The 13,931-nt window shown below is 32.8% G+C and overlaps 1 protein-coding gene and 1 long non-coding RNA gene across 51 annotated transcripts in view; one reads left to right on the plus strand and one right to left on the minus strand.

The window, feature by feature from the left end:
- The window catches only part of myo9aa (myosin IXAa), a 256,784-nt gene that overhangs the window by 174,172 nt on the left and 68,681 nt on the right, over window positions 1–13,931 (plus strand). For all 50 annotated transcript variants that reach the window (NM_001423815.1, XM_087258425.1, XM_087258438.1 and 47 more), the window contains 2 exon segments: window positions 8,157–8,278; window positions 11,666–11,807. In NM_001423815.1, coding sequence (NP_001410744.1) covers window positions 8,157–8,278; window positions 11,666–11,807 — 264 coding nt within the window.
- LOC147843207 (uncharacterized) lies at window positions 204–2,477 on the minus strand. The gene is made up of 3 exons (XR_015496338.1): window positions 2,424–2,477; window positions 1,166–2,250; window positions 204–1,097 (listed from the first exon to the last, which is right to left on the minus strand). It is a non-coding gene; the product is annotated as an uncharacterized LOC147843207 (long non-coding RNA).

Below are 13,931 nucleotides of genomic sequence, written 5' to 3' on the forward strand. Positions count from 1 at the left end.
ATATATATATATATATATATATATATATATATATATATATATATATACAGTTGTAGTCAGAATTATTAGCCCCCCCTTTAATTTTTTTTATTTCTTTTTAAAATATTTCCCAAATGATGTTTAACAGAGCAAGGAAATTTTCACAGTATGTCTGATAATACTTTTTTCTTCTGGAAACAAATCTTACTTGTTTTATTTCGGCTACATTAAAAGCAGTTTTAAATTTTTTAAAAGTCATTTTAAGAACAAAATTATTAGCCCCTTAAAGATATTTTTTTTCCTGATAGTCTACAGAACAAGCCATCATTATACAATAACTTGCCAATTTCCCTAACCTGCATAGTTACCTAATTAACCTAGTTAAGCCTTTAAATGTCTCTTTAAGCTGTACAGAAGTGTCTTGAAAAATATCTAATATAATATTATTTACTGTCATCATGGAAAAGATAAAAGAAATCTGTTATTAGAGATAAGTTATTAAAACTGTTATGTTTAGAAATGTATTGAAGAAATCTCTCCGTTGAACAGAAATTGGGTAAAGAAAATAAACAGGGGTGTTAATAATTCAGGGGGGCTAATAATTCTGACTTCAACTATATATTATTCCGGTCAAACTGAATACAATCTTACATCAACAACACATGGCAAACAAAGCATTGATGATGACAAATAATATTTTTAGCATATAAGCAACCCAACAAGTTGTTTAGCATGTGTGCATTGCTGTTGTTATGTTTACACATGTAATATTTTTTTCCTGAGGTGATTTCAAGCAAAATACACAATGACACTCAATTAAACATATCTACAATGATAAGGAACATGGTTACTTACTGAGTTATTAATGCACAGCAATACCACATGAAGAAAGGACGGACTTTGAAGGAATAAACAATGTCAGGAGAGCTCCATTATAGTGCACAGGACAAGTCTAAACAAGTTCCGCCCACGCATACGCAAGGTAGACAATTCTGTACAATTGCGTAATTTATCGGCTTAAAGATATTGGACTAATTTAGACATCGGATCGATAATGATAATCTTAAAAATAGCATTTATCAGCCGATAACGATATGGTCACCGATAAATTTTGCATCCTTTTATCATACAAACATACATACATACATTCATACATACATACATACATACACACATACATACATACATACATACATACATACATACATACATACATACATACAAACATACATGCATACACACAGTTGAAAACAGAAGTTTACATACAGAAGTTTACATGTATATAAAGGCACATAACTGTTAAAAAAGTCAGATGTTAATGTGACTAAAATTTTCCTCTTTTAGGTAAGTTAGGATTATCAAAAATATGTTTCTGTTATGCTTAATAGCAGAATAATGAGAGAGATATTTTTTTGAGAAATTGTTATAACTTTTCCAGAAAGTCAAGTTTACATACAGTAAGATTATAATGCCTCTGAAAAAGCTCAGATGATGGTGTCAAGGTTTTGGAAGTTTCTGATTGGCTAATTGACAACGTTTGAGTAAATTGGAGGCACGACTGTAAAATAGTATTTAAGGAAAACCTCAAACGCACTGCTTCCTTGTGTGACAACATGGGAAAATCAACAAGCCAGAATCAACAAAAAAAGCCAGATTACAATTTGCTAAATTACACAGGGAAAAATTATATTTTGGAGACATGTCCTGTAGTCTGATGGAACTAAGATGGAACTATTTGGCCATAATGACCAGTGTTATATTTGGAGGACAAAGGGGAAAGCCTACAAGCCTAGGATCACCAACTCAACTGTGAAGTATGGGGGCAGCCGCATCATGTTGTGGGTTTTTGCAGCAGGAGGGACTGGTCCTCTTTACAGCATAGATGGCATCATGAAGAAAGAACATTATGTAGAAATACTGAAGCAACATCTCAAGACATCAGCCAGGAAATGAAAACTCGGCCACAAATAGGTCTTCCAAACACACCATGACCCTAAGCATTCTGCCAAATTAGTTAATATGTGCTTTAAGGCAACAGAGTGAATGTATTAAGGTGGCCATCACAAAGCCCTGACCTCAATCATAAAGAAAATTTGTGTACAGCCAACAAATCTGACTCAGTTACACCAATTCTGTCAGGAAGAATGGGCCAAAATGCTTTCAAACTATTGTGAGAAGCTTGTTGAAGGATACCCAAAACATTTGACTAAAGTTATACAGTTTAAAAGCAAAGCTGAAAAAAAATATCAAGGAAATTTAGACAACTTTTGACTGTCTAGAACAGGGGTGGCCACCCTGTTCCTGGAGAGCCACCTTCCTGCAGATTTTAGTTGCTACCCATATCAAACACACCTGAACCAATTAATTAGGACCTGAGCACCATGTGATAATTACAGGCAGGTGTGTTTGATATGGGTTGCAACTGAAATCTGCAGGAAGGTGGCTCTCCAGGAACAGGAATGGCCACCACTGGTCTAGAAGTTAAAACAAAATTCTCAAAAAAAAAAAAAATAATTCTGGCATTTAGCAAATGTAATTAATTTAGGTAATTCTAAAGCACCTACAATATTAAATATTTAGTATGATTTACCATCTGACATTTAAAAAAATGGAGTTTTTTTGGAGTGTATGTAAACTTCTGGTTTCATATACACACACAAAACCAAAATATTCATATATAATTTGTATTAGATGTAAATATTTATTTAATAAAAATAAATAAGCCATTATTTTTTTGTATATTATTTATACACATTATATATAATATGTACTCATATTACTGTATGTTCACATATTATGTAAACACAAGCTTTGAATGCAGTTTTTCATGATTAATCTTTTTACAGAACTAGTGTAATTATATATTAATTCAGTTTTTGTAATAATTAAAGTGTTATGATTGAATAATTTTCAATAATATATTTTTTGTAGTAGTAGTTTATTTATTAAGCACATTTTTTACAACACATTGTCCAAACCCAAAGTGCTGAACACCATTACTGATAATTAAAATAACAAGTCACACAACACATAAGTAAGTAAAACATACAAATAAACCCCTAAACATTGAAAAGGCTCAAATGCTAAAGAACAAAGAGGCATTCTCTGACTATTTAAAAAAATAAGTATAGCTGCAGCCTGTCTAATGTGAGGTGGAAGGCTATTCCAGCATTTCGGAGTGATAACTGTGAAGGCCTAATCCCTTCTCCGCTTACACCGGGTCTTTGGTACGGACAGAAATGACTGATCTGATGACCTTAATGACCGGGACTGTATACGTGTAGAAGATTGTTTAAGTATAAAACAATAAACAAGTAATATTTTCTGCCTTTTATTGGATGTATTATATGAGAGATTTGCTATAGCTTTGTTTATCAAGTGTGCTTGTTTACAAGTGTTTCTTATAAGATTTTAAACCTTAAATAATTGCAGTTTATCATAATTAATTTTGGATTTTAAACGTTTAAATATTTATTGATTTAATTTATTGTGTGTGAAGTGTTCAGTTTCATTTTGTGTAAATACACGGAAATGAGGAAGAAGGTCTGCAGATGCTGTCTGGTCTTGATTATTAGTACAAACATCACTTTTACATTTGCTTATTCTGTAAATTGGATTCTGGATTTGAACAAACCCAGAGTTTGTATAAGTATTAAACTGTAGCTTGTACTTGCAAAGGTTAAAACATTATTTCCTTTTATATCTCATTAAGAAAAGGAGTCATCAATCTTTATAAATCTCTCTTGAAGAGGACTATGTACACTATTTTTATAACGAGGAGTCTATGGTGAAAAGTTTTTTGTAATTCTAATCCTCTCTTTTCTTCCTCTTCCTTACAGAGGAAGTTAAATGAGAAGCGTAGATTATCTTCTTTGTTCTGCCGATTTTGTACTTTTGCCTTTTAATGGACAAACAGGAGAGAGATTCCACCGATTGTAGAAAACCCCGCTGGGATTATATCCTTTATTGTTTCATTTACTTTCCCAGCGATCCAAGGAAACAGTTGAGATGAAAAAAAAGCTACAAAATGTTAAGAATGTCTTTCATATTATTAAACCGCAAAGACCACGAAACCTTCGGGCCGGCGAAAGGAAGTCTCTAGAAGAACATGAAAACACTTTGCAGGCCTGTTGTTTTGTTGTTTGGGATGCAGTCCAATAATGAAATAATTAACCATGTAGGGCTAACAAGTTTTGTGAGATCTGACAGTGATAAATGGCTGACAAAAAAAGATTTGTTTCAAATATTTTATTTTTTTTTTTTTAATGAAAAGCAGTTTCTGGTTGATTCTCCAGGTTTTAGAAGACTGGAAATGGCAAGGACAGTGATAAACAAGGCACAATAACACTTTAAATAACTGCAAACTAAAAATCATTTGTTAAACATTTGCAAATAATTCAGTATTTTAGTATTAGCTCTATATAAATAGACTTTCAGTTCCAAGTTAATTTTAACATGTACTTTAATAATTGAAATAAATAATTTGTTTCAATGTACTTATTGTGCAAAAGCATCTTTTTACATTTTACATATACTCATTTAAATACATGCATGTAATTATATCTATAATTCATTTCTGTAATTACATCTTTATTTACACTGTTGACCATCCCTTACACCGTAACCCACCCCTATCGCCAAACCTGTCCCTAACCTTACCTGTATCCCACCTCAAGAGCACTAGAAGTGTTCTGCAATACATTAATAACACATTAGGTACACTGTATTTATATTATGATGTAGGTACAAAGTAGGTACAAAGTATATTATTCAGCAGTGGTTAAATTGTATGTGTGTGTGTATATATATATATATATATATATATATATATATATATATATATATATATATATATATATATACTGTATATATATATATATATATATATATATATATATATATATATATATATATATATATATATATATATATATATATATACTGTATATATATATATACTGTGTATATATATATATATATATATATATATATATATATATATATATATATATATACTGTATATATATATATATACTGTGTGTATATATATATATATATATATATATATATATATATATATATATATATATATATATATATATATATATATATACACACTCCATATATATATATATATATATATATACACTCCATATATATATATATATATATATATATATATATATATATATATATATATATATATATATATATATATATTTTTTTTTTTTTTTTTTTTTTTTAGATAAAATCAGACAAACATAAAATTTTTATTAGATAGAGTTTCATGTTTGTATCTTGAAATTATTATTATTATTCCTGAATCACCCTGTCACTTTTTTTTCTTTCTTTTCTTAAGTTTCGAATATAAATGAGCCTATAATTGTCACTTATATGTTGGCCCAGACAGAATCTGTGGACATTTTTTTTGCTATTTCTGTATAGAATTTTATAACAAATCTGCGGACTTATGCGAAATGATTTTGGGGGTATCGTAACTAAAAACGTATTATATGAAATAAAAAATTCCTTTTTAAGTTTGATTTAATGTTTACAATGCAAATCCATCTAGATCCATTTGTTTGGTAAACAAAGCAAGTCCCTTATATATTATATCTAGTAAAAAATGGAAACTATTACTTTACAAACTGTATTGTAGACTAGTGGTTCCCAACATTCTATTGCCTGAGACCCCCTTTTTTCTCAGAAAATATTGTAAGCCCCCTTTCAACATTTAATGATATTATCGCTCATGTACGTGTGCAGTAGGTATGACAAAAAATAAAAATAAACGGTTTAGGTTTATGCACCAATAATAGCCTAATGTAAAATATTAAAGCAAAACATCAGTAGGCCATTTGTATTGGGTACACCTTGCAGTATTGAGGATGAGCCGTCTGCAGATGTCTTATTAATTTGGACGGTCTCATGCATTTGTTAACAAGATCTTTGGCGAAGGCAATGCATTGTGGTTGATTCAGGGACTCTTTGCTTCGAGAAAAATAAATATCCATAGTTCAGGTAACTATCTTGGTGTTTCCAGTATTGCTAGCGCTGTGAGCAGAAATGTTTGGAGCTTCTAAACCTGGGTCCAGTATGCATCGGCCATTACTGTGGATCAGTGATTCTTTTTTTTTCTTTTTTTTTTATTTGTTAAGTATGAATTACAAATTTGTCCATTTTTGGTCAGCCATGGGATAAAGCAAAGCATAAGGCCACATGATCGTTCACCTAATTGTTCACTGCAAAAAAAATTGTAAAAAATATGACGCGACTCTCCACAGAGCTTGCTGAGACCCATTTGTGGGTCTGTACCCCCCTGTTGGGAGCCGCTGTTGTACATAAATCAAATTATCACTTTAATATTCATTATTATTACTGTAATTGTGTAAAAACAGAATAAATATAAATTTACACACATTTTCACCAGTGAATAAATAGACTCAACGATGGGCTAAATATCTGTGGATTTCTGCACGCACAGATTCCGTAAGGGCCTCCTTAAAAGGGATCTACAAAGCATAAATAGTCATCAGTTTAGATGAACTCACAAAACTTTATGATTTTTTGTTCAAAAAGTTTTGTTAACATAGAGTAGATATTACTAAATACTTGAAAAATAAGATGCATAAATGTTCATTTGAGTAATCATTTACTTACTCATTCTGAATGATCTTAAAAATCCCCAACTACTGCTAAATAACTGATTTGTAAAAAATACAATACTTAATTTAGGTATTAGTTAACCATGTAAGACCTCTCATGGATCAATTCCTGGTATATTTAGTATTTTTATATGCTGTGCTGTCATTCTTTTGAGTATTTTCAAATGCCGGATTTCATTAAAATCCTTACATCACTGATTTGAAGTCTTATGTATGTAACAAATCCATAGCACATTAACACAAATATCAATCAAACTTGTCACTGCAGAGAGCATGCATAAAATACTTTTAAACTATATACAGTTGAATTGGACTAATTCAGTTGTGAGATACTTTTACTTTTATAAACAGCATGTCGTGAGTAACCCGAGAACATTGTGCTTATGAGAGCAATTTTGATATAATGAAAATGCAAATATGAAACAATCATTACGCACATCATATACAGTTGAAGTCAGAATTATTGGTCACACTTTACAATACGGTTCATTAGTTAATGTTAATTAATGCATTTACTTAGATGAACAAACAATGAGCAATACATTTACTACTGTATTTGTTCATGCTAGTTACCGTTAGTTAATGAAAATACAGTAGTTCATTATTAGTTCGTTAACTCACGGTGCATTAACTAATGCAACTAATAGCATGGACTTGAATGTTAATAATGCATTAGTAAATGTTCGATTATGATTAATAAATGCTGTACATGTGTTGTTCATGATTAGTTCATGTTAGTAAGTGCATTAACTAATAAACCTTATTGTAAAGTGTTACCGAATTATTAAACCCCCTTTAAATGTTTTTCTTTTTAAAATATTTCCCAAGTGATGTTTAACAGAGCAAGGACATTTTCACAGTATGTCTGATACTATTTTTTCTTCTGGAGAAAGTCTTATTTGTTTTGTTTCAGCTAGGATAAAAGCAGTTTTTAATAAAAAAAAATAAAAATAAAACATTTTTAGGTCAAAATTATTAGCTGCTTTAAGCATTTTTTTATTTGATATTCTACAGAACAAACTATCATTATACTATAGCTTGCCTAATTACCCTAACCTGCCTAGTTAACCTAATTAACCTAGTTAAGCCTTTAAATGTCACTTTAAGCTGTATAGAAGTGTCTTGAAAAATATCTAGTCAAATATTATTTACTGTCAGCATGGCAAAGATAAAATAAATCAGTTATTAGAGATGAATTATTAAACCTATAATCTTTAGAAATGTGTTGAAGAAATCTTTTCGTTAAACAGAAGTTTGGGAAAAAAGTAAAAAGGGGGGCTAATAATTCAGGAGGCTTTTTAATTCTGACTTTGACTGTATGGGCTTATAAGTAAAAAAATATTGCATTTGTAGCTGTATTTATAAACTGCTACTACTGTCTATAATTGAACTAATGCTTAACTGATGAACTTTGCTAACGCGTAATAAATGATTCATGTGCAGTTAATATGAAGTGTTACCCAACAACCCGATTGAATACTGATTTTTTCAATGTGTTTGTATTTGTTTTAGGAAGAGTACAGGGCAGAAGGCATTACCTGGCATAACATTGATTACATTGATAACACCAGCTGCATCACCCTCATCAGCAAGAAGCCCACAGCACTGCTCCACCTACTGGATGAAGAGTGCAAGTACGTCTACTACTTTTACACAGTACACTTTTATTTTAATGTTTTAAGAGGGTTCCACTATAAATAAACGTTTTGGTGTTAAATTGACCATTTGTTATGTAAATATGTAATATATAATAACTTGAACTGTTAAAAGCTATTCGTCTTTAGGTAATTAAAGTTATTAGTAACTAATAAAGTTATGGTAACTAATAACTTTAAATTTTCCTAACTTGATTAATTTGATTTTATAAAGCTGCTTTGAAACAAGGATTATTGTGAAAAGCTCTATACAACTAAACTTGAATATGTAAATATCAAACACTTTATAGTTTTATTTAAAAAAAATGTTTTTAAGGGGAAAAAATCATGCCTTTTTTTACAAGATGTAAAATACGTCTCTGACGTTTGTATGTGAAGTTTAAGCTCAAAATACCACGTAAATAGGATGTCTGTTCACTATTTGAAACGGCTTCTTTCAGTCCTTATTGTGCTGTTTGAGTGACTGCCGCTTTCAATTGAAATGAGATTGTGCTCCCACCCCTCTTTTGAAAAGAGGGCGGAGTTACAAGTGCCTATGTGTCAGCATAGTTGCAGATTTAAAAATCAAGACTTACCTCCTATGCTAATGAGGGAGAGATTGTCACTAATGGGTGGGGCTTTTTCCCTCTGATGACATGTACAAAGGGAGAATATCAATCAAAGTGTTTTATCCGACTATTTTTGTGAAGAATGATTATAAACAAAAATCATTAATAAATCTTTAGCATTTGTTGTTATATTCACAGACTGCTGCCAAACAACTATGTTTACACCCCTTATAAAAGTGATTTCTGCATAATAGGTGCACTTTAAAACTAAATTAATAAATACATTTCAGATTTTAACAACCCAAAAATGTTATCTCTGTCCAAAACAAAAGCATAAGAAAAGAAAAAGTAAGACTGTCTCTGCCTAAAATAGCTGGAAACCTGACTCTCCACATCAGTGTTTTTCATAGCTCAAATCTCTAATGTCTCATTCTTCCTGTTCCTGCGGCTGAGTTGCTTTTCTGCTGAAGTCTTGGCAGCAGCTCTCATTCTTCTCAAGGCCAGAGGAACTGCACAGGTTTATAATATATTGTCTCCAGAATCTCCGTCACGCTCTTTATGACCACTTTCACTTTCCGCTTCAACACTCCAAGCGCACTAGAAGACCTCCGCAAACCTCCAAAATTGTTTCAGTTTGGTAATTTGGCATAACACTTTAGTTTGTGACAAATTCTCAGCATACGAATGATTTTTAGCAGAATATTTCTAGTTTATTGCCTGTTTATTACACTCAGAAAAAAATTACTTTTTTTCCTTATTCAAACTACTTTCAAACTGTTCAATTCACTTCAATTTGTAAAAATGATTAAGTTAACTTTAATCATTTGTGTTGGGACAACAAGAAGCAACATGCTTATTTCACATGGCTACTATTTTAAAAAACGAAAGCGAGGCTGCGGTGGGAAGAAACTAGGGTTGTCAAAATTAATCGTTTCTTCGGTGCATCGCGATGCAGATGCGGACAATTTGGTATCGGTTCAGTAATAATCATAACCGGTTATTAGTGACGTCATTTACCTCATATGCGCTCTGTAACGAGGGAGACGATCGTGAGTATTTACAACGCTTTAAGTACTTAAAACTCATAAACTGTGCACAATTTCACTGTGTGTGTTTGCTGGATCAGTCTTTCACTGACATATACAACAAAAGCCCCTATTTCACTGAGATCGAGAGAATGAAAGTAGCCTACTCCATTTCTCTCTCTCTCGCTTTCGCTCTGTCTCTATCTCTTTCTCACTCACACACACACACACACACACACAGTGGCCCATTTGACCTGCTGGGGTGGCTTTTCTTCTCCTCTCGGCTGTTTTACAGCATTACGTTTGGATACAGAAACGAGCGCGTGTCTGCAGAGTTTTCTCCAACGTGTCTATCATGCATCAGCTGTGAGATCGCCGCTGCCGCCTGCCGCTTATCAGTGTCACTTATCTGAAGAGCGCAGCGCGCAAGAGCCAATAGCAACCGTTTTTGTTGAGGGTGTGACCAATCAAAGAGGTGTAAGAGAACTAGACAAGGATCAGAAATTGAGCTGGATGTTTATATTTGTTTATATTATTTGCTTAATGCTCGTTTTGTTTAAAGTTACAGTTTGTATATTTGACTGTTTGTATTAAACGACAAAATTGTATTACAAATAATATATAAATATATATATATATATTTATACATTTTAATACAAGAAATGCTGCTGTGAAGAAAATATAAAACTGTGTATGGAAAGCATCGTCAATGCACCGTGATGCACCGAAATATCGAATTGAACCGAATCGATGGCATGATAATCGTAACCGAACCGAACCGAACCGTGAGACTAGTGTAGGTTCACAGCTCTAGAAGAAACCCAGAAGTACTGTATAGAATCAGCACTGTAAACATTGCGACAACATGCTGTGGACTACAAACCTCCAGCTGTTGCTGTGATTTCAAAATGCAGACATGCTGTACACATAATTTTAATATCTTTCAGTTTAGTTTAATTTATATAATTAAAAGCATATTAGGCATCAAACTAAATCTTAATCTCTTTAAGAGTAATACGCTTAAGTGTCCTCCTAGGCCTCAGTTCATTGCACCATGTAAACATCATGAGGACATTTTCCTGCTTTAACCTATATAACCACTAAAACAATGCAGTCCTCTGTACACCCTTGTGTTGTCTGTCAGTGTTGTTCTGGTACTGACGTTTAAAAAACATTAATTTCCCACTAACAACAGCGGTGATTTGCCATAGTATTGACCAGAAATGACTGTGATTGGCCATGAAGGTCATCAGTTCACTGCTCTCACCGAGTGCAAGCACAGATACAGGGATACTGGAGTGTGTTAAAGATGCAAAGATCAGTTGAATCATAGCGAATCGCTCGTCTGTTTTTCTATATGTATATTTACAGTTTATAATAAGATTCTATTAGTTAATATTATTTAATAAGTTTGCTAACAAGAGCAAATGATAAAATACATCAGTTACTATACATTGTTTATCTATCTTTGATTATGTCAGTTTATGAAAATAGTCATAAACTCACAGTGCAATAACAAGTGCACCTTTGATTTTAAGAATGCCTTAGTAAACGCTAAAGTATGATTAATAAATGTAAAAGTATTGTTAGTTCATGATCGTGCATACATAATGGAACCTTATTGATGAGTGTGACCAAAGGCTCTATTCAAGTGCAGATATTTTTTTCTATTCACAGTTTGTGTGCTCATATTTACCATTAGTGACAATATCTGTTAAGGTCAATGTATAATGAAATCATGAAATAAAAATATAAAGCTGAGCTTTAATGAGTTGTATTGCCCTGTGCTTCAGTTTTCCACAGGCCACCAATCAGACCCTTCTGGACAAGTTCAAACGGCAGCATGAAGGAAACAGCTACATTGAGTTTCCTGCAGTGATGGAGCCAGCTTTCATCATTAAACACTATGCAGGAAAAGTCAAATATGGTGTGAAGGTCAGTGCTGAATACGGCTACACACTTATGCTACGTTCTGTGTTTTTTTGTATTTATACACACAAAAAAATGACATGTTCATCGGACAAATGCTGAAATGTCTTTATTATAAACATGAACATCACAAGCAATGGGTGTAAAACTAAATACATCTCATGTTTCAGTAGTGTTGCTACATTTTAGAGGCAATTATATGGCCATCTGTTTGGTTAATATAAGAGGAAAAACTATAGTTTTAGTTTTTTTTTTTTTTTTATAGAAAATAATTATAAATGTTACACATTTTTACTACTGTAGGGGCAGTTTTGATCATTCAAGATTTAATCAGGATTATTCATTGAAAAGTGAAGATCCACAATTGTTTCAATTTGCATCACAGAATGCTGTCTTTTTTTTTCTAAATCGCAACTATTGCGTCCTGCGTTTCTGAGCATATATCACATTTCTCAGCTTTTATTTACCTTTAAACAAAAAGTGTCACGTCTAAAACTATTCACATCCTTTACAAACCGCCACAGTCTGTGGGAAAATCCTATTTTTTATACCATTCAAGTAATCCAAGCTTTTAAAGCATCCTAATAAACCTGATTTATTTGGAACAGCTGTTGTTATCAACTGAACAAGTGAAAAACAGAAGCTGTTGGTTTGTGAACAGTCATGGCTTAGACAAAGGAGCTCAGAGAATACCTGCGGCTGCGCATTGTGGCTGCTCACAAGTCAGGAAAGGCCTATAAGACCATATATAAATGTTTTAAAGTTCCAGTGGCTATAAGGAAACGTATTTTTTTAAAAATACAAGACTCCAAAAATGACACCTGTGTTGGACAGGAGGATAATGAGAGCAGTAAAAAAATAATCCAAAGATCACCACCAAGGCAATCCTAATGAATCTAGGCTCTGCTGGTGGCAACATTTCGAAGGAAGACAGTCCATCAGACACTGCACAATGCTAGGTTTCATGGACGCAGATCAAGGAGGACATCACTTCTCCAGAAAAGACACACAAAAGCTCATTTGGGCTTTGCAAATGCTCAGTTAGACAAAGAAGACTTCTTGTCTTCTGTTTTATGGTCAGAACTAAAATGTAATTGTTTGTCCTCAATGATGTAGCCTTTATTTGGTATAAAAATGAGAAGCCTTCAACTCTTAGGCCTTGTCTACTCTTATACGTTTTTGTTTTAAAACGCAGAAGTTTTGCTACAGTTACACCTTAAGTCCACACTATGCCGGAGTTTTCGAGCCCTAAAAAACGGAGCGTTTTGAAAATGATTAAGAGGCTATTTTGGTATTAAAATGCTGCTGCTCCGTGTCCAGGTGGATGGTGGGGAAACTGAGACATTTGAAAACTGAGTTGTGGCTGCAGAAGTTCACCCGTCTGATTGGGGCTTTTTCACCAATATTAGGCTAGTGCACAGAGTTTGTCGTGTAGCTACATATTTATATGAACGTCATCTTCAGTGTATGCATATTTATTACAACACGGAGCCTATAACATTACTGCCTCCTTTCATTTACATACCCTCTGTTTTACTGAATATCAGCTTTAATAATCAGTATTGGCCATTATAAATATATAATGTAACATACGTTTATACAATATAGGCAAGCAATCAGTCAAACGTGCAGAATCAATGTATGCGGTTACATAACTTAACATATTAGCTTTTCTTTTCAACCAAAGCACATTACCTGAGAACAAGTAATAGATTCAAAAGTCCAAAGAGTTGTTAGATTAGAGATAAGATGAATAAATAACTTGTTTACCAACTATAGTAAGATGAAATCTAGCTAAAGATCCTTGGTGAGCTGTCCAACCTGCACTGCTTTCACCTGGGGAGGTGTGCTCAAAGCACCTGCTGACTGCCTGGAGCTCAGACATGCACATAATGTGCGTTTTCAGTGGTGTAGTGTGGACGGAGAGCTTTTCAGAAAAGCTAGATGAAACAGAAACTTGGGCACCCATGGACATTTCAGCACAAAATCTGCCAAAACACACACCAATAGTGGTGAAGAAATGGTTAGCAGACAAAAACATTGAAGTTTTGCAGTGTCCCAGCCAAAGTCCTGACTTACATCCAATTGAGACTCTGTGGCGGTAGCTAAAGATCAGAGTTAAAGACCCTC

This window comes from Danio rerio, chromosome 7, assembly GCF_052040795.2.
Source record: "Danio rerio strain M-AB ecotype USA chromosome 7, GRCz13ab, whole genome shotgun sequence".
In the NCBI taxonomy this organism is placed as follows: Eukaryota; Metazoa; Chordata; class Actinopteri; order Cypriniformes; family Danionidae; genus Danio; species Danio rerio.